The sequence below is a fragment of the Littorina saxatilis genome, linkage group LG14, assembly GCF_037325665.1.
Source record: "Littorina saxatilis isolate snail1 linkage group LG14, US_GU_Lsax_2.0, whole genome shotgun sequence".
Taxonomy (NCBI): Eukaryota; Metazoa; Mollusca; class Gastropoda; order Littorinimorpha; family Littorinidae; genus Littorina; species Littorina saxatilis.
The window spans coordinates 26,084,738-26,112,736 of NC_090258.1; the positions used below are offsets into that span (position 1 = coordinate 26,084,738).

Genomic DNA, 27,999 nt, shown 5'->3' on the forward strand with positions numbered 1-27,999 from the left:
CAAAACCTAAGCAGCTGGAGTAGCGCCAAGCAAAATGGCGGGTTAGTTTGATGCAAAGTAGCAAGAGTTACATATTTTAGCCGTGTTTTATTTTCTCTGTCTTTGTTTAATTAATTATGTGAATTTTGTACGAAGACGACATATTTTTTGGTCTATTGGGAAGTAACAGGTCACTTGTCTTTCCGAACCTGCCTGATGTTTTTACGTTGAAATTTTGCTCACGAACTGTCCCTTTGCTACTGGTGAATGAGAAAGTTGTTAATGATTTAGGTACAATCCAATTCACAACTCTGAAGTCTTCACTGGTCTGAATCGGCCACATTTTGAAAGTTGCATAGATCTATAACTGTTGTTTAAAACAACTGTCAAATGGAATGTCACAGCACATAGCTTGACAGAAATCATGTGAATTGAAAAATACATCTTATTGACAATGACAGTTTTTGAATTTGATAACAGATGCTGAACGATTTATCACTGTAGTGTAGAACTATAGAAGCAAGCGCAAAGTAATTCTCAGCAGTCCAGCGACAGAGTTTAGTACAGTAATATTAATGTAAACAAGTGGCAGATTGCATATGGCAGCGCACTGTGGTGCACATCTGCAGTCAATGTGTTTCTGGCAATATCCCGATTTAACCCCTCAGGTTCACAGCGACAGTCGCACACTTTAATCTCAATTATTCATTATGATCATTCTTCTGTTCGTAGTTCGTCTGTCCAGTTATTGTCAAGGAAGATGCTAACAATCTGGTGGTTGAAAATGTGTCAGCTAGTAGTACTAGTAGACTACTGATGTCTTTGACTTTGTCATACTCGCACAGTATAGTATTTTGAGAAAACCTTGAAAGGGTAAACTACTTTAAGTTATAGTAAAACGTGGTCCGATTTTGCTCTTTGAGTTTGAGGTGTCACTGATAATATTCGTGTGTGTTTGACAGAGATGAGCCTTGTCCGGAACAGGTTGGAAGACTTCAAGTGCTGTGCTAATGATGCCATCCACTTCAAGCTGGGTAAGGGTTTTTATTTTGAAATGGCTAATAATAGTAATAGTTTCATAATCTTGATGTGTGCATATCGAAAGTATTACTATTAGTGCTATCACACACACACACATGTTGCATTCAGGGTTTCAACATCTCAAAATGTCCCATTGGAATTCCCTTCAGTGCGTCAGAGGGCACAATGAGATTACGTATCACTGCGCCACCCCATGCACACTTTTCACGGGAGTACAGTGTTTGGAAAGACCTAAGCAAAAACGGGCGCCAAGCCGAGCAACTTGCGAGTTTGTGAAACGCGCTGTGATTGGCTTTTAAAATGTAATTCATTGGTATTCAACCAATCCTGTTAACTATCTGTGCGGGATCGATCTGTGCTTGCGCGTTTACCTCTGTAGTCTGTGGAAACTCTACACAAGGGATATTGATCGAAACACAGACCTACGTAAAATACATAAAAAGCAATGCATCCAACAAAAAAAGTAAAGTTACTTCCCGGTCAACTGCCTTGCCTTTCAACCTCAGGTGATGTTCGCATTGAAACAACAGAAGAATATGGCGTCGAAAGTGGCAACAGTGTCAAACAACTTGCTTCTATTTTGTCTTGTTTCTCTCTCTCTCTCTCTCTCTCTCTCTCTCTCTCTCTCTCTCTCTCTCTCTCTCTCTCTCTCTCTCTCTCTCTCTCTCTCTCTCTCTCTCTCTCTCTCTCTCTCTCTCTCAGACTCTCTCATCCACACACACACAAACACACACACACACACCTACTAACCTGATACACTGGCACATTCGCATACCGTTGTATGGCACCAAATAGAACTATTTTGCATCTTTTGACAAAAGCATTTTTGGACCCCCTAGCCTGCTTTGCGCGTTTTGCCTTCGACTATGTAATGTCCCATCAGAATTTGGTTGAGGGGGGCAAATGTCCCATTGGTTTAAACAAGTTTATTCAGTAAATTTCATTGGAATATTGCCGCATACATGAAATAAGGAACATGGAGCACAACAAGCTAGGCTTATGAGCGTACTCTTAAAAGCAAATGAAATTTGGCGGATGATTTTAATATAACAAGTTTGAAATAATGTCAAAATAATAATGGTGAATTATGGTAGACAAACATCATAACATGTAACAATAAAAGGAACAAAAAACACAATGCTAAACTAACAACAGTACTCACACGCGCTCGCACACTCACTCGCACACACACGCACACAATGACTTCCACATGGTAGAAAACAGTACTGCACATGGTCGTTTCGAACATGGATGAGATAAATGCATTCATTATTCAAAACGTTTGCTTAATAAGATAAACCTGAATAACTGGTCAAATATCAATGCATTTTCGCTGTCTGACTTGTCTCTATTGCCATACAGAAAATCATCAGCGGTTAGCAAATCATAGTTGGGCAGTGTTGACAAGGTGACTTCACGTATTTGAAGAGATAAGGGGCAGTGAAAAATATAGTGCTCCGCATTTTCAACAGGATAACCACAAGTGCATGACGGGTCGGGAATTAAATGTCTGTCAAATAGATCACTATTTAGATTGCTGATCCTCAATCTCAGTCTGCAATGGATAATTTCTGATTTTCGATCAGATGTGTATCTATACGAGGGAACAACTTCAACAACAGAATCATCAGAACTAATACGTTTTTTAAATAACCCATTTTAAATGTCCCATTGTCTATTTTATCCAGGCTAAACCCTGTGCATTGCTTTTGTAGCTTTGCCATCTTCATGGTTAATGCAGTCTGTACTGACTTGGTTTGTTTGTTGGTTTTCATTAAAATAATTCATATGATTAAATATTAGATTCAAATTCAACAGCCGGTATGGGTGCAGATGCTATGTACCTATACCTGTTTTGATGTTCTTTCTGTGTTTGCTTGTTTGTCCAGTGCGCCAGCAAGCGGACTTCGAAGATGAAAAGACAACGTTTAAACCTGACATGACACATCAGCTGTTTGGAGAACAGTGAGTAGTACTGATGAATTAAAGTAAATAGACGAATTCCAGAAACAGGGTTCGTACAGGTCATGGAAAACCTGGAAAGTCATGGAATTTGATTTATAATTTTCCAGGCCTGAAAAGTCATGGAATTTCAATTCAAGTCATGGAAAGTCATGGAATTTAACAAAAATAAGAAAGAAAAAAAAAACCCCTTTAGCACGCCAGCGGCTATTTTCATCGCCCAGCCATTGCCCCCCCTTTGCCAGCCAGCAGCGATTTGCGTCGCCAGCACAAGGCTTGTTCGTATGACCAACTTCTCGTTCGTATTTGCATACGAGAATAACGGTATTTTTAACGGCACTTGAGCCAAAGTGAGGCCCACTTCCTTCCGTTATCTTGTCGTGTCGTCTGCGCTGCATTTGAGTCGGTTTCGTCGAAGTTTTCTGCTTTTGTTTTTGCATCGATAAAGTACTTTAGCGCTTCGACAAGCAAGATGGAGGATGATGAGTTTGAAACTTTCTTTCGAGTTGTTTCTTGACAACAAAAAATATGAGAAATTGGAACGAATTACCAAGGAAGATCTTCGTAATGAACTGTGTATCGCGGTGAAAAAAATGACAGTTCGTCAAGTCACAGTGACGGTTACGAAACGGAATTTACGAAAGTGCAGATGGATACAAACAGTGGCTGGTCCAGTTTAGTGAAATGACAGGACCAGCAAACATTACCGATAATCTGACTGCGTAGCAAATGCTTGACTTGCTTGTCGAAGAGACACTGCATAGAAACTGACTCAAATTCAGTGCAAAGCAAGCCCGTGTCAAAACTGGCAGTGACAAGACGTAAAAAGTTTGCGTGTTCGGAAATGGCAACCTGTGGATCTAGTCATGGAAAATGTTATTGAAGCTCATGGAAAAGTCATGGAATTTTGTTTCTAAAAACCAGTGGGGACCCTGCAGAAATAACTGTCGGGATTGTATGGGTTGTGAAAAGGTGAGTTCTTTTGCTCTGACAAATATTGACACGTGAGACACACCCTCTCGCTAGTGACTGGCCTGTAATGTCCAGGGGCTCACATCCACATCGGACATCGGACATACACGGATATTTTTTCCAAATGTCCTATTCATTTTTCATGCAAGAGGACATATGTCCTATTGTTTTTGTCACAAAGTGGTCATTGTGATTTGATCTGGACATTGTCAGTACTTTCCAATTTACAGTAGTTTGATTTGCTATTTTATCGATGTTTTGCGAAGCGATGTGTCTCTCCAAGCAGACGAAACTTGGGGAGGCTGTATGTGCTTTTTATAGAGAAGAGCTTCCAAGGGTCGCCACTCTAAATGCTCCAAGTCGGTTGACAGTTGCCCCTATTCGCGTTTTTTAACGTTTTAATTTACGTTTTGTCTCAAACAAATTCCTATTGATTTATTTTTGTTCAGGACAAATGTCCTATCACTTTTGCATCGTCCAGGACATTTGTCCTATGCCACATCTCATGGATGTGAGCCCCTGAATGTCACGTGGGAAAGTTTTCCCACTGACATTTCTCATGTGACATAGGCCAGTAGGGTACTCACTCTTTCACAATCCATACAAATGGGACAGAGTTACAGTAGACTTACACTATATATCGCGATCTTTGGGGTAAAAAAAATAAAAGCTTTTTAAAGTTGGTCTTCTGTTTTGGTTTTAACTTGCGAAGAAGAATTTGATTTGGATGAGTACTATCTGAGTTCATCCGGGTGTTTTATGACTATTCACAATCATACAGCTTTAATTCCAGAATAGGTCTTATCCCATGGAAATGGAAGCGAACACCTTATCTTGCTTAAAAATATCTTTGGTCCGATTAAATTTTTCATAAGTTCCTTCAGACATTTTGTGATAGGCCTGTCAAACCAAAATCTGCTTCTGGTCTGTCTTAGCAGCCTTGTTGTATGCGCTACTATTAAGCCAAAATAGAAGAAAACAAGTTTTCATTTCCCTGACCAACCCTATTTTTCCTCCCGACCACTATACAGCAGTCCCTCTCATGAACGGACACCCTTGGGCCATAGCAAACCTGTCCGTACATTGCAGGTGGCCGGACACGGGAGGGGTGGCCACACCACCCCCTCCCCCATACACTCACACAGACACACACACAACATATTTGAGTCTATGCTAACCACTTCTTGTGGCTACTAAACGATAACATCTAACTCTTAATATTTTGTTAAACGTTCTGCAAAACATGATTTGTATCAATGGTGTTGAAAAGAAGAGATAAAATAAATCCTCAAGGCAGTGAACGCACTCACCATGCACTGACATCATACAAAAGCAGCCACACAAACACAACACAGAGGCAGGTGTGCAGATGCTTTGTGAGAATAAGCGTTGAAAACCAGTTTGAATAAAAACCAGCAGATAGAGCCGCATGTCATAATCATTCTTCTTGTCTGGCTTTATTGACTGCATGCCGATCTTGTGGCAGTGACTTTTCACTCTTCAGTGGGAAATACACTGTACACAACACCGCTCTCACTCTCCTACCCTAAGCCCTGACAACTGATCCTTGGAAATTGTTTGGAAGAGTACACCTCTCTATTTCTCTCCAATGCTCTTCCTGCTGACATGCAGTGACACTGGACACCCCACTGAGTTTAGCCAGCTACCCCCCTCCCCCTCTCTCTCTCACTCCTCCCAGCCATGTGCTGTTTGGCGCTGTGGCCAGAGAGGTGTCACCAGCTAATTGAGGCCAGCTGCACTGTTTACTCAGAGAAAAACCAGTTGACTGTGTCTAACTTTTGACAAAGCAAGACAACTGAAGGGTTCACAGATTAGGTAACCGACTCACTGGTCAAGGCTGCGTTGAAACAAGAGTATCTTGTCAATGAAAGAGGTTACACACAGACATGCGATGCTGAGAATGGTGGCCGATTTTTCACTCTTTCTCGGAGGGCCTTCATCGACTGTGGCTTCTGTTGCTTGCGTCCAACAGACAAGAATAAAGAGCATAGTGAGTTTCATGTTGGCATCTTCGCATTTGAAAGCAAGAAAGTGCGTGTACTCCACTCCTGATCCAAACTAACCCCCTCCTGATGGGTACACGTGCACCCAAGTTAACAGAGACTGTCATCACGCCTTTGCGGCTGTGACCTTTGTACCAAGAGCCGGACTGCTCTGTTATCGATTTTGGTGTGGTGAAAATTTGAGGATGGTCTGTCCGTACTTTGCAGGTATGACCTGCTGTTGGGACCAAAAATTAGTGTCCGTGTCCACGTTTTGCAGGTGTCCGTTTAAGGGGGGGGGGGGGGGGGGCAAATATAGAAGGAAAACACTCCGTGCCGAGCATATGTGGCCGCTCACGCCGGGGGCCGTACATTGCAGGGACTGCTGTATAGTAATTAGTATAATTTCATTTAACCTTTCAAAAAAGTACGAGTGAAAAAATGTTTTTTTAAATTGATTTTGCAGAAAAGGTTTTCTTCTAAGACATCTAGGGGATAGAGCTTGCACAATTTACGGCCAATAAAATGCCACATGCGACTCTGTAGAAAATCAAACTTCAATAAAGATTATAAAAACCAACAGAAGAAGCCGACCTACAAAATCTATTTTTGTGGCCGTGTCATGGGAAGAAAACTTACTTTTTTGTGCCTTATTTATTGTTGACAGTGTGTGTCTGTATGGGTGTATGCATGCATGCTTGTGTGTGTATGCTCATGCTTATGTGTGTGTGCAGGGAAAGTATCTTTGGCTACAAGGACCTAGTGGTACAGGTGTTCTTCACGGCCGGCAAACTCGTCCCCTACATGAGCCTCAGCTTCTCTGACATGGTCACCGGGCAGGACGGCGTCTATGTGAGTTGACCGTCTTTACTTTGATCATGCAGATTTTATATAGTCCTGTAAGGTTACCTTCATGGAAATTCCGGCTGCTTTCTCAGTGGGGAAAGCGAGCTGCCATCCAGTACGGTGCTACCTTTTTTTTTCTTCTTCATTTTCCTGCGTGTGTTTTCATGTTTCCAAGCCTTGAGACTTTCGCTGTAAACTTGGGTTCTTTATCATGCACATGGGGGTGTTAGGAGAAAGTTTACTGTGGGAAATAAATCCCTTGCCGATTGTGGGGGTTCGAACCCATGCTGTTAGCAATAATTGGTTTTGGAGGGTGTGTGCCGAGTGGTAACGCACTTGACTGGGTGGCCGAGTGGTAACGCACTTGCGCTCGGAAGCGAGAGGTTGCGAGTTCGACCCTGGGTCAGGGCGTTAGCAATTTTCTCCCCCCTTTCCTAACCTAGGTGGTGGGTTCAAGTGCTAGTCTTTCGGATGAGACGAAAAACCGAGGTCCCTTCGTGTACACTACATTGGGGTGTGCACGTTAAAGATCCCATGATTGACAAAAGGGTCTTTCCTGGCAAAATTGTATAGGCATAGATAAAAAATGTCCACCAAAATACCTGTGTGACATGGAATAATAGGCCGTGAAAAGTAGGATATGCGCCGAAATGGCTGCGATCTGCTGGTCGATGTGAATGCGTGATGTATTGTGTAAAAAATTCCATCTCACACGGCATAAATAGATCCCTGCGCCTTGAGTCCGAGTCTAGAGATACGCGCGCGATATAAGACTTCATATAACAAATAACATGTGTACAGGAATCACGTGTTGATTAGTTTGTCCCCGAAAAAAGCAGTGTACTCACTCCGTCACAACCCATACAAACCTAGATAGAGTTATTTCTAGACATTGTCTATTAGGTTGGCGCTGGCATTTGGTAACCACTGGTCATCAGATTACTGGTATTATTTTTGACTCCACTGTTACAGTGGAACCCCCCTTTTAAGACCTCCAAAAATCTGAGAAAATCAGGTCTTAACAAGTCGCGTAAGGTGAAAATACAACATTTAGTCAAGCTCGGTCGAACTCACAGAATGAAACTGAACGCATTGCATTTTTTTCGCAAGACCGTACAATCGTAGCATCGTCTGTCCACCGCTCGTGGCAAAGGCAGTGAAATTAACAATCCAGAAAAGCGCGGTAGCGGTTCCGCTGAGGAGGATAGCACGCTTTTTTATATCTCTATTCTTTTTAACTCTCTGAACGTGTTTTTAATCCAAACATATCATATCTATATGTTTTTGGAATCAGGAACGGACAAGAAATAAGATGAAATTGTTTTTAAATCGATTTCGGAAATTTAATTTTAATCATAATTTTTATATTTTTAATTTTCAGAGCTTGTTTTTAATCCGAATATAACATATTTATATGTTTTTGGAATCAGAAAATGATGAAAAATACGATAAACATACCGTATTTTCCGGGTCATAAGGCGCGACTTTTTTCCTCGAGTTTGACCCCTGCGCCTTGTATAACGAAGCGCCTAATCCGTGTATGAAATACGAAGAAAAAAAAAATTGAGAAAAAACCATGGGGAACAAAACGTGACAAGAACTGCCTCCATCTCGAATACCCCTGTACACTGTCAAGTTTTGGGGGTAAACAGGTCTGGGATACTGAATTCTAATTTGAGTTTATCTCCACTCGGCAGCCGGACAATGTTACGGAGAAGCTGATGAAGGAGATGGCACCTGGCGTGCTGACCAACAGAGATGACTTTCTGACCGCTGTCGACAAGGACGTCAATTTCACGCCCTTTGGTGAACTGATGCACTCCTACAAGGTCGTTGTAGGTCAGTACTTTTGAATATTATGCATGTACAAATAGGTTTTCGTGAGCAAAATTCACAATTTTTGACGGCTGTGAAAAAAGACCACATCAATTTCATACTGTTTGGTGAACTGGTGCACTCTTACAAAGCTGTTTTAGGTCAGTACAGCAGTCCCTGCAATGTACAGCCCCCGGCGTGAGTGGACCCCTGACATGTACGGACACATTTGCTCGGCACGGAGTGTTTTCCTTCTATATTTGCCCCCCCTTCAACGGACACCTGCAAAACGTGGACGCGGACACTCATTTTCGGTCCCAACAGCAGGTCATACCTCCAATGTACGGACAGACCATGTCAAATTTTCACCACACCAAAATCGATAACAGAGCAGTCCGGCTCTTGGTACAAAGATCACAGCCGCAATGGCGTGATGACAGTCACAGACCTGCCTACTCTCCCGAAAAATTCGGGAGACTCCCGATTTATGTCTGTTACTTCCGACCTCCCGATTAGACTTTGAATTCTCCCGATTTCATCAATGAATCCTGTAAAAAAAAAAAAACACGAATATTGTTCCGTGTTGTACATGGTTTGGGCTTTTAGACGCCTGGGCTGAGTACAGCTTCCGGTGCCGCCAAGCGTTTTTGCTTCGGCTGTTATGATTGGTTTACTCAGATACAACGACCAATCGCTAAGCTTGACTTGCGAAGCTCTGTTGACGCGGATTGTCGCGATGGCGGGTAAAGAAGCTGAGAAACGTCTGCATGAGACAGACGACGAATCGACAGCACCAAGTGAAATCGAAGAAATACATGCAGAAGTGGAAAGACGAGTACTATAAGTTGGAAAACATGGAGAAGTCTACGAAAGGCCCCCATTTTGCTCATTGCGGCGTCTGCCACCGGGATTTCTCGATATCCCACGGCGGTAGAAACGACATCACCAAGCACTGTGCCAGTTCAACCCACAAGGAGGCAGCCAAAGAGGGCATAAAGAACAGGCAGCTGAAACTGACTACCTGTTTCCAAAAGGCAACGGATTTTAAAAGACGGGTTACCAACGCCGAGGCCACATTCACGCAGTTACTGGCGGAGAACAACGTGCCTATAGCTTTTTCTGACAAGATTAACAAAGCAGTTGGGAAGGCCTTTCCCGATTCTGAAATCGCTGCAAGTAAGGTTTTTTTCAATAGTTATTTTTTTTAACTTCTTCTTCCTCCTCGTACCTAGGAGTAAATAAAACACCATAAAACATGTTCAAAATCTTGAGGAAAGATTGGTTGACAATAGGACTAGGAGTTACCGTTCACACCCCCCAAATGTGTCAGAGGCAACTGAAATGAGTCGTCGAATCAAAGCTACATTATTCTGTTGCAAGATTATTATACTGCAGCAATTAATGGTGTTATTTTTTTATTCCTTTCACCCCAAATAGGCTTGTTTTCATCTGTATGAATTGGGTTTTCCTGGAGTGAAAAGTCACTAAAATATGTTCACATATTTTATCTGCCTGTCCCATGCTGTCTTTTTCAATACACTTGATGTAGATGTGATTACAACTGCCAGGCCAGTCATATGAGCTGTCTTCTCAAAGAAAACCAAGCTCTGTTATAGTTTTATTGTATTTTTCATAGCTTTTCAAAAAGGCATATCCCATTTATTTGGTGTTAGGAAAGGCCTCAAAATACACTTTATAAATCCTTAAAACCATTTTCGGTCGGGGGGCTTCGCCCCCCTGAACCCCCCACCAGGGCGTTGCCCCTGGACCCCACCGGGGCCTTAGCGGCCCCTGGACCCCGGCCAGCTTTGGAGGATCTCCCTAATTTACCTTTGGGGGGGAAGGCAGGTCTACAGTCACTGATAACTTGAGTGCACGTGTACCCATCAGGAGGGGGAGTAGTTTTGGTCAGGAGTGGAGTACATGCGAAGATGCCAACATGAAACTGCACTATGCTCTTTATTCTTGTCTGTTGGACGTAAACAACAGAAACCACAGTCGATGAAGGTCCAGAGCGAAAGAGAGTGAAAAACCGGCCACAGTTCTCAGCATCGTGTGTAACCTCTTTCATTGACAAGATACTCTTGTTTCAACGCAGCCTTGACCAGTGAGTCAGTTGCCTAATCTGTGAACCCTTCAGTTGTCTTGCTTTGTCAAAATATTCACTGCATGTCAGCAGGAAGAGCATTGGAGAGAAATAGAGAGGTGTACTCTTCCACATAATTTCCAAGCATCAGTTGTCACGGCTTGGGGTAGGCATTAGTGAGGGAGAGTGGGAGCTGTGTTATGTACAGTGTATTTCCGACTGAAGAGTGAAAAGTCACTGCCATGCCACATGATCGGCATGCAGTCAATAAAGCCAGACAAGAAGAAAATAAATTACATGATTATGACATGCAGCTCTATCTGCTGCTATTTATTCAAACTGGTTTTCAAGCTTATTCTTGCAAAGCATATGCACACGCTCCTCTGTGCTGTGCAGTTTGTGTGGCTGCTTTCGTATGTCAGTGCATGGTGAGTGTGTTCACTGCCTTGAGGATTTATTTTATCTCTTTTTTTCAACACTTTTCATACAAATCACTTTTACAGAACGTTTAAAGAAGTATTAGGAGTTTATTGTTATTGTTTAGTAGCCACAAGAAGTGATTAGCATAGACTCAATCCTGTTGTTTGTGTGTCTCTGTGTGAGTGTATGGGGGAGGGGGTGGTGTGGTCACCCCTCCCGTGACCGGACACCTGCAATGTACGGACAGTTTTGCTATGGCCCAAGGGTGTCCGTTCATGAGAGGGACTGCTGTACGTACAAATATTATGCATAAAGGTTGTCTGCGTGGAAATGCAGCTTGTCATGATTTTTTTAAGAGAGCGCATTATGCTCAAGCAGCAGGTATGAGAAACAAATGGCAATCTCCAGAAATAGCCCCATGAAAATGACGACTCAAACTGAAAGAACAGTATATTGTTTTTCCTTCATTGAGTGTGACAACAAGCTCCCATGGGGTAACATCTGAATACTGCTGTCTGCATGTGGTCCAAGGAGATCTGTGTTAGTAAATTTGCATGCTCCCCTCATGTTGAAACCCACTCATGTTGAAATCCACATCACGTTTCCTGCATTATTTGGCTTGACTTGTTTGTTGAGGGAATGTATAGCTGTATTACAACATTGTGAATTGTATTACCCGGCAGGGAAAGAAATTTTGATTTTGAATACCGCTAGACATGTGAATTTGTGAGCTATTTTAATCTTTAGCATACAATGGAAAATTACCTGATTCTACATTTCATGCATTTTTTCCCACAGATGGTGAGGAGAGAGAGTTCCAGGTCTACAAGACAGACATAGAGACACCAGGCTTCAGGGAATACCACCAGCGCTTGCAGACTTTCATCCTCTTCTACATTGATGCTGCCTCTTTCCTCGATGACGACGATGATAAGTGGAGGTTTTACCTGCTGTGAGTCTTCCAAGTTCCAGGCAACTCTTTAACCGGCACGGTTGGACTAGTGGTAAGGCATCCGCCCCGTGATCGGGAGGTCGTGGGTTCGAACCCCGGCCGGGTCATGCCTAAGACTTTAAAATTGGCAATCTAGTGGCTGCTCCGCCTGGCGTCTGGCATTCTGGGGTTAGTGCTAGGACTGGTTGGTCCGGTGTCAGAATAATGTGACTGGGTGAGACATGAAGCCTGTGCTGCGACTTCTGTCTTGTGTGTGGCGCACGTTATATGTCAAAGCAGCACCGCCCTGATATGGCCCTTCGTGGTCGGCTGGGCGTTAAGCAAACAAACCAACAACAACAAAAGGCAACTCTTTCATCTGTGTTCTCTTGGTTCTGCGTTTCCTCACTGTTGGAAAATTTATATTTCAGTTGTAAGATTTGTCAATTGTTTCACTTTCAGTTCTTAGCCTTTCTTTTGAAGCACCTATACAGAGCATGGATAAGTTGTGTTCTTCTATTTCTGCAATTTTTGCTGCAACTCCAACATGCACTCGATTGGGCTTTTACATGTTTGGCCAAGAAGGGAAAAAACTCTTCCTACTTGAGTAAATGGCATGGCCTCAACAGGAAAAGCTATGTACACAAACTGAAAGCGGACAAACACTCAAGTCCTTAATGGCTCAAAACCGTAGGACTTTTAATATTAATTTTAAGTAGATATGTACACAAAGTATTTGTGGCCAAGGGAAACGCTATTTACACAAAATATGACTCTTTTTCTACTTGTGTATATAGCTCAGCCACAGTGAAAACACTATTTACACAACTACTTGTGTGTATAACCTTTCAAAGGCTATATGCACAAGTACTTGTGTGAATAGGGTTTTCACAAAGTTTGAGCTATTTACACAAATGGTAAAAATCGTGTTTTGCGTAAATAGCGTAATCAGTGAGGCCGAGCTATTTACACAAGTACAAACAAGTTGTTTCCCTTGCACTTCACAAGTAAAACCTTTCACTTCAAGATGACAAAATATTCTTCGTTTATACCTATGCCTAGGCTGCCATTTTGATCGGAACGAGAGGCTGCAGTATTGTGTGGCTCATTTTGCTGTTTCAATGTTGTTGTTTTTTGGCCTTGTTTTTCTGCAATAGACCATTTTCGGAAAATAACTCAGTCAGGTTTGTATAGGTTGTGAAAGAGTGAATACCCTTGCTTTTCCTCGGACAAATCACTTCACATGTGTTCCTTTCCACATGTTTCCGACACACTCCTCGCTAGTGATTGGCCCCTCCAGTGTTTGTCGGAGTAAAAAGCAAGGGCATTCACCCATACAAACCCCACAGAGTTATTTTCAGAATTGGTCTATGCAAACAAAAAGAGAGCACAACAGTAACCAGGTTTGGTACATTCTTCATCAAGATTTCGACAGCTTGTCGACGCTTTCTCCAGGATGATAAAAAGTAAGGAATCTATTCAAGTATACCTTACACTTTCACTATTCCATTTTGTGTTTTAGGTTTGAGAAGTACAAGCGAGATGGGAACACGATGTACGCCACAGTGGGCTACATGACGGCCTACAACTACTACGCATACCCAGACAAAGTTAGACCAAGGCTAAGGTGAGTGCCCACAGTTGTAGCATAAAGGGAGTTTATCAGATACTAGCTGGACCCATTTTTCGAAAACTTCTTCAGTAATTTCTTGGAACCACCTTGATGAACGATTGTTTTTTTCTTGTAGGTCAAAAGATAAACTTATAAAACTGATGACGCAGTGAGAAGAGAGCAAGCAAAGTTAGGCCAGCCCAGGCGGGCAGGGTCTTTGATGGTTCATAGGATATCTACTGTTTTTCGCTGTTTGTAACGACCCTTTTAAGTTTGGTTTTCCAAAAGACTAGAGTGGCAACGAACAAACTCAGCGATTCCATGAAAAAAAAGATGCTGCCGTTTCAGTGCCTTTTCTCATGTATACACACAGAAACCAACTTTATGTATTCGATATCCTGGATTGTGTTCAACTTTCAAAGTTAACTTGACTGAAAAAATACAGGATGCCTCATTGTGCTTGCAGTTTGTGAGATGACGCAATTTTGCTTTGCACAATTGTAGTTGCATTTATTTTTTCTCCTTAAGAACTGCTGAAAATGTCTAAATGTATGCATATGTTTGTGGTTATATATTTCTCTCGCCATTCCAAAGACTACTACCAACAAAATGAGTAATTGTTGAGGTGGCATTTTATTTCAGTCAGTTCTTGATTCTGCCGCCGTTCCAAAGACAAGGGCATGGAGCACGGCTGTTACAGACGTTCTACAATGATGTGACCCCTGACCCAAAGGTGGTGGATATTACAGGTGAGTGCTGAAATGGGGGGGGGGGGGGGGGGGGGGGGAGGGTGCAGTTCTGTTGGTAGAGCCTTTGACTTGTGATCCGTGGTTAATTTATTTTTAATATACTTTCTTATGTGATAACCAATGTGCTATATTTTCTCAGGACAAAGAACAAATGTTTATTTTGAATGTGTTATGTATGTTATTATTACGGACACAAACGCTCAGCAATGTAATTTCTCTTTTAGAGATTAATAAAGTTATTGTATTGTATTGTATTGTATTGTATTGTGGTCACGGGTTCAGGCCGGGCCGGACACGAGTCAACTTTGTTTGCAGACTCAATGATAATACAAAGTAAAAAGATTAAATGTTTCTGATTCCCAGACCGAACCTATTTCTTTGTTCCGATCCTAGAATTTTTCTGATAACTTTTTATTTTATTTTTTTTTTTAACACGTTTTTATTTCTTTTTGGTACACGACATCAACATCACACACCAACATCAAATAACATCAACCATACAAAACTATGCATCTCCAACAAAGACAAAGAAAAAAAGAGACAACAACAACAACAAAACGGGAAAACACAATAAAGCATACAATCACACAGCCCATATTCAATACATTTATAAATTATGTAAACGTCTCTTTTTTTATGTTTCTATTTGATAATTTTGTAAAACACCAAGTCCTGTTCCCCGTTTAGCTGCTGCAAAATAAACAGACAATGTTTATGTTCGAGTCTAAACTGAGAAACATCTTTAACCTCCTATTACCTCCAAAAACCAAATTTCATCCTTACAAGCTCAATCAGAAAGACAATCAATCATTTGACAATATCAGAGGTTTAAATGGGTACCACTCCAGGAGAAATTTATTTTATTTAAAATTAAGTTTACTTAAATATTCTTCTACCAAATACCTTTTTCTCAGATCTCTTTTAAAACTTTTTTGTTTGCCTCAAAAGAGAAGCTAGCTTTTAAAAATTGTGACGGCAGGGGCAAGCTTGCCTGTTTGGGACGACTTGTATGTTTCTTACTTGACATTTGCCTATTTCCTGTACAGTGGAGGACCCATCAGAGAATTTTCAGCGCCTGCGTGACTTTGTAGACGCCCGTAACTGCGCGGCCTTGAACAACTTCCAGCCTGACTACCTGCTGGAAGGCTTCCACTCAGCCATGGTCGACGAAGCGCGCAAAAAACTTAAGCTCAACAAGGTAGAACTGCATTTAAATGTTTTAGCACAACAGTGAAGCCCCCTTATAGGACCTCCCTAAAATCAGGTATAGAAAAGGAGGGAGTCTTAAAATGCGGGTAAAATTACAGAATTTGTGAAGAGAGTCTGAAAAAACAAGGTCTTAAAAAGGAGGGAGTCTTAAAATGCGGGTAAAATTACAGAATTTGTGAAGAGAAAGTCTGAGAAAACAAGGTCTTAAAAAGGAGGGAGTCTTAAAATGCGGGTAAAATTACAGAATTTGTGAAGAGAAAGTCTGAGAAAACAAGGTCTTAAAAAGGAGGGAGTCTTAAATTAGGGGGTCTTAAAAGGGGGTTCCACTGTATAATGTTTTAGCAATACAGTGGAACCCCCCTTTTCAAGACTCCTGAAAATCTAAGAAAATGAAGTTTAGACAAGGAGGGAGTCCAGAGGCTCACGTCCACGTCGGACATCGGACATACACGGATATTTTTTCCAAATGTCCTATACATTTTTCATGCAAGAGAACATATGTCCTATTGTTTTTGTCACAAAGTGGTCATTGTCATTTGATCTGGACATTGTCAGTACTTTCCAATTTACAGTAGTTTGATTTGCTATTTTATCGATGTTTTGCGAAGCGATGTGTCTCTCCAAGCAGACGAAACTTGGGGAGGCTGTATGTGCTTTTTATAGAGAAGAGCTTCCAAGGGTCGCAACTCTAAATGCTCCAAGTCGGTTGACAGTTGCCCCTATTCGCGTTTTTTAACGTTTTAATTTACGTTTTGTCTCAAACAAATTCCTATTGATTTATATTTGTTCAGGACAAATGTCCTATTACTTTTGCATCGTCCAGGACATTTGTCCTATGCCACCTCTCATGGATGCGAGCCCCTGGGAGTCTTATTTACGATGGGGTAATGTTACAGAGTTTAGACAAGGAGGGAGTCCTATTTACAATGGGGGTAATGTTACAGAGTTTAGACAAGGAGGGAGTCTTATTTACAATGGGGGTAATGTTACAGAGTTTAGACAAGGAGGGAGTCTTATTTACATTGGGGGTAATGTTACAGAGTTTAGTCAAGGAGGAAGTCCTATTTACAATGGGGGTAATGTTACAGAGTTTAGACAAGGAGGGAGTCCTATTTACAATGGGGGTAATGTTACAGAGTTTAGACAAGGAGGAAGTCTTATTGACAATGGGGGTAATTTTACAGAGTTTAGACAAGGAGGAAGTCCTATTTACAATGGGAGTAATGTTACAGAGTTTAGACAAGGAGGGAGTCCTATTTACAATGGGGGTAATGTTACAGAGTTTAGACAAGGAGGGATTTACAATGGGGGTAATGTTACAGAGTTTAGACAAGGAGGGAGTCTTATTTACAATGGGGGTAATGTTACAGAGTTTAGACAAGGAGGGAGTCTTATTTACAATGGGGGTAATGTTACAGAGTTTAGACAAGGAGGGAGTACTATTTACAATGGGGGTAATGTTACAGAGTTTAGACAAGGAGGGAGTCCTATTTACAATGGGGGTAATGTTACAGAGTTTAGACAAGGAGGGAGTCCTATTTACAATGGGGGTAATGTTACAGAGTTTAGACAAGGAGGGAGTCTTATTTACAATGGGGGTAATGTTACAGAGTTTAGACAAGGTGGGAGTCTTATTTACAATGGGGGTAATGTTAGAGTTTAGACAAGGAGGGAGTCCTATTTACAATGGGGGTAATGTTACAGAGTTTAGACAAGGAGGGAGTCCTATTTACAATGGGGGTAATGTTACAGAGTTTGTGAAGAGGAAGTTTGAGAAGAAAAGGTCTTATTTTGTTCTTCAAAGAGGGGTTCCACTGTAACTATTTTCAGTTTCTTTGATTAACACTTTGTACCCCACCTATGTTGACCAAGTTTTTTTTGGCCGAGACCAGCTGTGCTGCAGCAGGTCACTCAGAATTGTAGTAACTGTGTAGAAACTGTATCAACACGCTGGAATGCAGGCGTTAGATCGACGTTGCAGGAAGCGACTGAAGTGACTGTGTACGGATATATCCGTACCAGGTCAGATAGGGCCATATGAGTGGGTACGGAATACCCGTGTGACTTGGAATAATAGGCCGTGAAAAGTAGGATATGCGCCGAAATGGCTGCGATCTGCTGGCCGATGTGAATGCGTGATGTATTGTGTAAAAAAAAATTCCATCTCACACATAAATAAATCCCTGCGCCTTGAATATGTGCGCGATATAAATGACATAAAAAAAATATTAAAAAAATAAAAAATAAATCCCTGCGCTTAGAACTGTACCCACGGAATATGCGCGATATAAGCCTCATATTGATTGATTGATTGATACCTAGGAGACAATGAGTTAAAGCGTGCTCGTTTTGCATTGAGAGAGGGAGTGTGTGTGTTTGTGCAGCTTTTCTGTTTTTGTATTTGCCTGCTTGAAGATCTGTTATATTAACTTGCCGTTTGAGCACTGGTGTTTGTGGAGTTGATGGGAGGAACCTTGAATTATGTCTGCATTCCTGTGACAGTTCCCCTGAGAGAGAGAGCGAGATAGAGAGAGAGAGGAGAGATGCGCATGTACGTGACTGTGTGGGTATTCAATTACCGTTTATACTTACAGCAACAAGCCAGAAGAATGTACGAGATTCTTCGACTGCGGATAACAGACGAGAGCAACACGTCCATGTACAGACAGTACAGACTGGACGTCAAACGACGACTTAATAAACCTTTTCAAGTAAGTCATTGTCAAATGGAAGTTCACGGTTCTGATGGGACATAGTTGAAAGTGCGTAGGGTCAAGCATGCTCAATGGTGACGTGCAGAGGCAAGCCCCTTTTCCTCCTCGGCGGAATTTTTTTCTTCTCCAGATATGGTCAGGCATGGTAATTGTCCGCGAAATTGCGTATTTCCGCGAAACGGAAATTATGTTCCAGTGAAAATTAAGAAAAATTCCGCAGCAAAAAAAAAGGTAAATTAAATTATATGTGTACTATTGTCTCTCTATCCATTGTTTGCTTACATGAGAACTATCAAAATATTGGTCTAAAATGCAAAAATTCGTTTTCCCCCTGGTCACCCCAACGGGGCTCTGCCCCTCGGCCTATTTTTCCCGAGTTTTGTCTTATTTTGGAATTCCCATGGTGCAATCTCGTGACACATTATTACGGTACCAAAGTTTATGTCTGTATGTGCGTGCCTTTTTGGTTTGGTGTGTGCGTCCATTGCTTTTCTCAGTCGGAAATCCCGAACGTCGTCAACTGTGCATAGGCTCCATAGTAATTTTGGTGCACCCTTTGACCTGGTGAATGGAATTCTTACAGGGGCTCGCATCCACATCGGACATACACGGATATTTTTTCCAAATGTCCCATACATTTTTCATGCAAGAGGACATATGTCCTATTGTTTTTGTCACAAAGTGGTCATTGTCCGATTATGCTTTCATTTGATCCGGACATTGTCAGTACTTTCCAGTAGTTTGATTTGCTATTTTGTCGATGTTTTGCGAAGCGATGTGTCTCTCCAAGCAGACGAAACTTGGGGAGACTTTATGTGCTTTTTACAGAGAAGAGCTTCCATGGGTCGCAACTCTGAATGCTCCAAGCCGGTTGACATTTGCCTCCCTTCGCGGTTTTTTTCTCCGAAAAAGCAACATAACTAAAAAAAAATGTCATTGATTTATTTTAGTTCAGGACAAATGTCCTATCACTTTTGCATTGTCCAGGACATTTGTCCTATGCCACCTCTCATGGATGTGAACCCCTGTTCTTATGGGTCATTTTCAGATTGTATGCACCAAATGCGAGTTAGTAAACCAAATCCTGGAAGTTAACCAATGTTAAAGTGCAGGACTAATGTTAGACGGTTACCAATAACCTTTTCAGGTTAGCAGAAAAAGGGTAAAGTTGTGTTTGAGTGTACACATGTGTGAGAGTTGAGTTTGCGTGTGTGAGGGAGAGAGAGTGTGTGTGTTTATGTGTGTGTGAGAGAGAGAGTGTGTGTGTGTTTCTGTGTGTGTGTGAGAGAGAGTGTGTTTCTGTGTGTGTGTGTGTGAGAGAGAGTGTATGTATGTGTGTGTGAGAGAGAGAGTATGTATGTGTGTGAGAGAGTGAGTGTGTGCGTGCATGTGTGTGTGTGTGTGTGTGTGTGTGTGAGCTTTCTTACCTCGCAGAATAAGTGATGTTTTTATGTGAATATTTTCAGAAAAGCAAGCGCGACTTCCACAAGCTGGAAAAAGCACTCCACCCAGACGAACTGGCACAGACACTGAGTTGCCTGACTACTGAGCAGCGACAGATGCAGCTCGAGAAGCTCTTCCAGGAACACGTCACCGCTTACAGACAGATCATTAACCGAATGGCCACCGCCTCTTAGTGTGTCAGTGTCAGGTCATTATGATGTCAGAGGAATTCATCAGATCGCAAGCAAACCTTTCTGATTGATGACAGACTTGCTGTTATCACTGAGCTAACTATTGCAGTACTGTTGAAGAATCAGCTGCCATGAAGTTTCATCATTAGCAGACAAGTCATCGACCATGTGTCCACCGCATTGTAGTGTGTTAGTGTCAGGTCATCATGATACCGAAGGCCTGGTAGATTGTTACAGGGCTGGTAGTTCGTGACTGACACAAACTTTCTGTTATCAAGGAGCAATTGCAGTTAAAAAATCAGCTGCCATGAAGTTTCATCACTTGCAAACAAGTCGTTAACCGACTGGCTACTGCCACCTAGTGTGTTTGACAATTCATTGGATCCCAAGCAAACCTCTGAGATTGTTGATTGGATTGGATTGGATAAGATTTACAGTCCAGTGAGGTTACCCTCATGGAAATTCGGGCTGCTTTCTCCCCGGGGAAAGCGAGCTGCCATACATACGGCGCTACCCATATTTTATTTTTTTTCCTGCATGCGTGTATTCATGTTTCCTGAGACTTAATGCCGTGTGAGATGGAATTTTTTTACTTTATTCCAAGCCCCACGGGTATTTGATGGACATTTTTATCTATGCCTATACAATTTTGCCAGGAAAGACCCTTTTGTCAATCGTGGGATCTTTAACGTGCACACCCCAATGTAGTGTACACGAAGGGACCTCGGTTTTTCGTCTCATCCGAAAGACTAGCACTTGAATCACAAAGCAATCACAGTACTGTTAAAGAATCTGCTGCCATGAAGTTTTATCACTTGCAAACAAGTCTTTAACCAACTGGCTACTGCCACCTAGTTTGTTTGTTGCTGACAATTCATCAGATTACAAGCACACCTTTCCGATTGTTGACAGACTTGCTGTTATCACCGAGCAAATGATTGCAGTACTGTTGAAGACAAGCAGACATTAGCAGACAAGTCATCGACCGACTGTCCACCGCATCATAGTGTGGTCAGTTCATCATTTTGCTAGAGGTCTCGTAGATTGTTGCAGTGCTACCTGTATTTGTGATAAACGCAACCCTGCTGTTATCACGGAGCAATAGACAAATTCCAGAAATAACTCTTGTCTGGTTTTTATGGCTTGTGGAAGAGATGATTTTCATTGCTTTTCCATAGAAACCCTGAGGCAAGCTACACGTGACATTATAGGCTTGCTCCAGTGTTTCTATGTAAACATGGGAAGGCAACTCTTCCAGAACTCATAACAACTTAACAGTTACTTCCGAACATGGTCTATTGCAGTTACAGAATCAGCTGCCATCAAGTTTCATCGCTAGTAGACAAGTCATTAACCGACTGGCGACTGCCAACTAGTGTGTTGCTGACAATTCATTGGATCGCAAGCAAACCTCTTAGATTGTTGATAGATTTGCTGTTATCACAGAGCAATATATTGTAGTACAGTAGAACTCCCCCTTAGCGACCCCCCTGTTTACGACCACCCCCTTTTTACGACCGATTTTGCTACCACGGATGCATTCTACTATAATAATGAACCCCCAGTGAACGACTCACCCCAAAACGCGACTTACGACCAAGCTTTTGGGGATGAATTACGACTTTCGCGCATTTGTAGTCGAGCAGACGAAAACAATACATGGCGGCTCTTGCTCCTCGAACTATCGCGAGACGAAAAAAACCTAAATCTCGCGGACGATAGAATCCGTGGCGACTTCCTTAGGAGTCGGGAAGACGCAAATCCTGTGTATCGTCAAGGATACTGACCCACTGAAAACACGACTTACGGCCGAGCTTTTTGGGATGATTTACAACTTTTGCGCACATTTCGAGCATATGAAAACACAACATGGTGGCTCTCGCTCCTCCAACTATCGCGAGAAGAAATAAAACCGAAATCTCGCGCGCGCGAGATCCTGATACATCTGTTTTTTTCTGCACGCTATCTTGTCACGACGACTGTCTTGTTGACAAACGAAGATTCGCGAAAGAAAAAGAAAAGCGCCGACTCTTGAGTAGAGAGCTAATAAAGTAATCGCTAATCGAGCGAAGTGGCAATCCGCGGCGACTTCCTTGGGAGTCGAGAATGCGAAAATCCTGTGTGTCGTCAAGGATAATGACTCGGTGTTATTTGGAATGGTGAGAAGGATAGCGAAGCGAAAGTACGCAAAGAGAGGAGCCTGTACGAAGACCTCAACGATCGTGGTCAAGTTTAGCGATGCAAGGCGACGAATCATTCATATGAGCGGAAAGATGATTCGGGAGAAAAGTCGTTATGCTTTCTATCGAGTTAGGACATTCGGATTTTACTGGTTGCGCCACAATGTCAAATGTGCTTCACTCAGCGGGGAGCGAGCATTACGCCATGAGTAAATTTTCTTTGAAATTTGAGTTCAAGTTGTTCTGCTGTAATGTGTTTGGGTGTGTGTGTGTGTGTGTTTTGATATGACAGTAAACTGCAACTGTGTGTTTGTGTGTAAACATGACAGTACATACACTGCAACCAAATTCATGACCGACCGGCCAAAAACTCAAACCCCCCTTTTAAGACCCCCCCTTTTTACGACCTAATTTTCAAGGTTTTTCCAAAGTCGTAAACAGGGGGTTCTACTGTACTGTTCAAGAATCAGCTGCCATGAAGTTTCATCACTTGCAGACAAAAGTCTTTCATTGACTTGCTACTGCCACCTAGTGTGTTGCTGACAATTCATTGGATCGCAAGCAAACCTCTTAGATTGTTGGCAGACTTGCTGTTTTCACAAAGCAATTGCAGTACTGTTAGAGCATCAACTGCCATGACGTTTCATCATTATTAGACGAGTCTTTCACCAACTGGCTACTAGTACTGAGTACTAGTGTCAATCAATCAATCAATGCCCGTCACTCCTGTCAGGGTATGGGCCGCCAACAACAGCTCTCCAGAGTCCTCTGTCCTGGGCCATCTTTTCTATCTGACTCCAGGTGTAGCCCATCTTTCTGGTGTCGGCCTCCAGGTCGCGTCGCCAGGTGTTTCTTGGACGGCCTCTCTTTCGCTTGCCCTGGGGGTTCCACCTCAGCGCTTGTCTGGTGATGTTGGTTGGTGGTTTGCGGAGGGTGTGTCCAATCCATCCCCATCTCCTTTTCCTGATTAGTTCTTCTGCCGGAAGTTGGCAGGTCCTTTCCCAAAGGTCGGCATTGCTGATGGTTTCGGGCCAGCGGATCTTGAGGACCCTCCTGAGGCAGCTGTTGATGAAGGTCTGGACTTTTCTGATGGTAGTCTTGGTCGTTCTCCAGGTCTCTGCTCCGTATAGTAACACCGACTTTACGTTAGAGTTGAACAGTCGGATTTTCGTGGTTAGAGACAGTTGTCTGGAGTTCCAGATGTTCTTGAGCTGGATGAAGGCGGCCCTTGCTTTGCCGATCCTTGCCTTGACGTCCGCATCTGTGCCTCCCTGCTGGTCGATAATGCTGCCAAGGTATGTGAAGGACTGCACTTCTTCAAGGGGACTTCCACTTAGGGTGATGGGCTCTTTACTGGTGGTGTTGATCTTCAAGATCTTGGTCTTGTCCTTGTGGATATTGAGGCCCACTTGTGACGATGTGGCAGTCAGAATGTCTGTCTTTTCTTGCATTTGTTGTTGGTTATGGGAAAGGAGTGCGAGGTCGTCGGCGAAATCCAGGTCATCAAGTTGGCTCCATAGAGTCCACTGGATTCCATTCCTCCGGTTGTTGGTGGATTCTTTCATGAGCCAGTCGATCACAAGTATAAAGAGAAAGGGGGATAACAAACATCCCTGTCGAACTCCTGTCCGCACTTGAAATCTGTCTGTGAGCTGCCCTCCATGGATGACTCTGCAGGACATGCCGTGGTAAGAATTCCTGATCAGGTTGGCTATCTTGGCTGGGATACCGTAGTGCCTGAGGAGCTTCCAGAGGGTTTCTCTATCCACGCTGTCGAAAGCTTTCTCATAGTCGACGAAATTGATATACAGCGGTGACTTCCATTCTAGGGACTGCTCGACTATGATGCGAAGTGTTGCAATCTGGTCTGTGCAGGATCTGTTCTGCCGGAAGCCCGCCTGTTCATCTCGCAGCTGTGAGTCGACAATATTCTTCATTTTTTCCAAGAGAACTCGGTTGAAGACCTTGCCTGGCACAGATAGGAGCGTGATACCTCTGTAGTTGCTGCAGTTGCTGAGGTCTCCCTTCTTTGGAAGTTTAACCAGGTAACCTTCCTTCCAGTCCGTCGGCACATCTTCTTCATCCCAGATTCTCTCAAAGAGTGGGTACAGCATCTCTACTGACGCATCTATGTCTGCTTTCAATGCTTCTGCAGGGATGTCGTCGGGTCCAGCAGCCTTTCCATTCTTTAGTAGGGTGATGGCCTTCCTGATCTCTTCTCTGGTTGGTTTCTCACAGTTGACTGGTAGATCCACATCTGCTGGTTCAATGGCTGGGGGACTTGGGGGTGATGGTCGATTCAAGAGATCTTCAAAGTGTTGGGCCCACCTGTTCAACTGCTCCTCTAGAGTGTGAATAGTGTTCCCCTGCTTATCTTTTACTGGTCTTTCTGGTTTGCTGAATTTTCCAGAGAGTCGCTTGGTGGTGTCATACAGCTGTTTCATGTTGCCACTATACGCTGCCTGCTCTGCTTCAGCTGCCAGTCCTTCCACATAGTCTATCTTATCCTTGCGAATGCTCTTCTTCACTTCCCTGTTTGCTTCTGCATATTCTCCTTGAGCCTTGGCCTTTGCTGCTCTTGTCCTGCTGTTATTGACTGTTGCCTTCTTCCTCTGCCTATCTTGTATCTTAGTCAAGGTCTCTGGCGTGATCCACTCTTTCTGTTGCGGTTTGTTTGGTCCCACTACTTGTTGACATGAGGATCGTAACGTCTCTTTCACCTTCTGCCACCTGTTAGATACACTGTCTTCTTCTTCCAAGAGTTCCTGAAGCACTTCAAACCGGTTTTTCAACGTCAGACTAAACTGTTCTTTTGTCTTGGGGTCTTTTAGAAGCCTGATGTTGTACTTGACTCTCCGGTCTGACGCGTCTGTCTGGTTCCTCTTTAGCTTCAGCTTTAGGCTTGCCACTAATAGGTGGTGGTCTGATGCCACGTCTGCGCCTCTTCTCACTCTGACGTCCTGCAGGGATCTTCTGAATTTCTTGTTAATGCAGACATGGTCTATCTGATTTTCTGTTCTGTTGTCTGGTGATACCCAGGTATTCTTGTGGATCCGCTTGTGAGGGAAGATGCTACCTCCGATGACCAGACTGTTGAGGGCACACAGGTCCGCAAATCTTTCTCCATTCTCGTTCATCACTCCCAAGGCATGGGTTCCCATGACTCGTTCATACCCGGTGTTGTCAGACCCGATCTTGGCGTTCACATCTCCCATGAGGATGGTTACATCTTTGTCCGGGTATGTTTCAAGGATCCTCTGCAGCCTGCTGTAAAAGTGGTCTTTTTCTTCGTCCTCGCTGTCGTTGGTTGGAGCGTAGCACTGGACAACGTGCATCTTGATCCTTTTCTTCTTGGTGCGGAAAGATGCTGTGATGATCCTGGGGCCGTGCGCCTCCCATCCAATCAGTGATCTCTGTGCTTGCTTGGACAGCATGAGGCCTACTCCCTGTGTGTGGTGTGCGTCATTCTCTTCATGCCCTGAGTACAGCAACAGCTCTCCTGTCATCAGCCGTCTCTGTCCAGCATCAGTCCATCGTGTCTCACTGATGCCTAACAAGGTCAAGTTGTTCCTCCTCATTTCCGCTGCTACCTGCGCAGTCTTTCCTGGCTCATACATGGTCCTAACATTCCATGTGCCAATGGTGGTTTTCCTGGTTGACAGAAGGGTAGTCGGCTTTGTGGCTTCCTTTCGGCTTTCACCACACAGCGTCATAGGTCTTCTTGATGAAGAACCTTCCTCTCCCAGGATAAAGTTTTCTGTTTCTTCTGTTGTTGACGTTTCTGTAGCGAAGTCGTTTTTGCAGGGTGGGGGTGCTAACCCCACGCCCAACCCTCCTCCTTTTTCAGCCGGGCTTGGGACCGTCCTTGGCGGAGTTGAGTACTAGTGTGCTGCAGACAATTCATCAGATTGTTCTTCTAGGGCTGGTAGTTTGTTATCAATGCAAAACTTGCTGTTAGTTACCACAGAGAACTTGCATTGTTTATTGTGCAAGAATCTCGCAGAATGTAATGTGATTGTCCTGTGGTTGTCAGGTTCCTGTTTGAACCACGTTGTAAGGAGGATACACAAGCTGTGCTCAAGCGTTTTGCCCACAAGGTGCATGCAAAGTCGGCTGACACAACACTGTTTTGTATGATGTGACCAGACGTCTTCCGGAAATAACTCTGTCAGGATTTTCTGCGATCTGGAAGAGTAAGACCTCGGACAAGGTTTTCACAACATCCGGATTACGTTCCACGCTTCCGATCGGCTGTATCCTGCAATTGGGACCAACAACTAACTGATGTGTATGTAATGCAGCATGCGCTAAATATGATACCGTTTTATTTCGAAAATATATTATCGAAAACATGAATCGCCACGGATGGCTTGTTTATCACTTAAAGTGTTCGCTAAGCACGTGTGTTTTCTTTAACCCAAGTGACTTCGGGGAATGAAAAATGCTCAACTGATAGTTGATTGTAAAACTTTTGTTGTTGTGAATGAAAACAGTATGAAACAGGATTATGTTAAATTATTATGTTTTGTTTTACTGAAACACAATCAAGTCGAACAATTAGTACATGTGAAGATATTGTGCTACAATACCAAGGAGGTGTGATTTTCAATTGTTCACTAAAATTTTGGTTTAAACAATTTTATTCTCAGAATTACAAATAACTATGGAGCACGCTGACAGTATCAGCGCAGACCTGAAAATATAAGTACATTTTGGTACAAATTATGATACATAGTTCAATTTGCCTCGAAGTCATGAGGTCCATATAGTTTTTTGACTCACATGCAAAGCAAAAGTGAGTATGTACTCACCCGAGTCGTCCGTCCGTCCCGGCGTCCGTCCGGAAAACTTTAACGTTGGATTTTCTTGGACACTATTAAGGCCTGATGGTGTATGGTTACAAGATCTCAAAAAACATGTGCGGCAACTTGACCTCACTTCAAGGTCACAGGGGCCGTAATTGTTGTCTTAAAAACGACCATTTTTCACATTTTCGCATTTTCTCTGAAGTTTTTGAGATTTAATACCTCACCTATATATGATATATAGGGCAAAGTAAGCCCCATCTTTTGATACCAGTTTGGTTTACCTTGCTTCAAGGTCAAGGTCACAGGAGCTCTTCAAAGTTGGATTGTATACATATTTTGAAGTGACCTTGACCTTGAACTATGGAAGATAACTGTTTCAAACTTAAAAATTATGTGGGGCACATGTTATGCTTTCATCGTGAGACACATTTGGTCACATATGATCATGGTCAAGGTCACTTTGACCCTTATGAAATGTGACCAAAATAAGGTAGTGAACCACTAAAAGTGACCATATCTCATGGTAGAAAGAGCCAATAAGCTCCATTGTACTTCCTATGTCTTGAATTAACAGCTTTGTGTTGCATGACCTTGGGTCAAGGTCACATGTATTTTGGTAGGAAAAATGTGTAAAGCAGTTCTTAGTGTATGAAGTTTTTGAGATTTAATGCTAGGTTTAGTTATCTGAAGGTCAAGGTCAAGCATGTGAGTCGTATGGGCTTTGCTCTTCTTGTTTTCCTAAGTAGGAACCCATTCTGGCAGGTACACTGTTGTTGGCTGATGTTTGATTCTGATAGATTTTGACGGTCCAGTAATACTAATAGTTCTCATTTCATGGCGGCGTCTTTTGCTTCTGACGATTACGCTGACAAAAAGATTCTCCATTGAAAACTTTATGGTTTGTTTGTCATCCAATAAATTGTACATGCAGATCTATTTATCATGTTGAGAAATGTGTGAAGAAAAGACAGGGTGCAGAGATGAAAAAACAAAACAGTTCATTTGTTTGAAAATAAACAACAAAGAATGATTTTTTTG

The 27,999-nt window shown here is 42.8% G+C and overlaps 1 protein-coding gene across 1 annotated transcript; it reads left to right on the top strand.

Annotated features, from left to right (window-relative positions):
* On the top strand, positions 1 to 27,993 carry LOC138947443 (histone acetyltransferase type B catalytic subunit-like). The gene is made up of 11 exons (XM_070318920.1): positions 1 to 41; positions 942 to 1,013; positions 2,910 to 2,985; positions 6,692 to 6,809; positions 8,501 to 8,642; positions 11,923 to 12,076; positions 13,578 to 13,682; positions 14,310 to 14,416; positions 15,463 to 15,614; positions 18,220 to 18,336; positions 19,806 to 27,993. Exons 1-11 carry the CDS (start codon positions 35 to 37, stop codon positions 19,974 to 19,976), a joined length of 1,221 nt encoding a protein of 406 aa, XP_070175021.1. The 5' UTR covers positions 1 to 34; the 3' UTR covers positions 19,977 to 27,993.
* Positions 27,994 to 27,999: the final 6 nt, after the last annotated feature.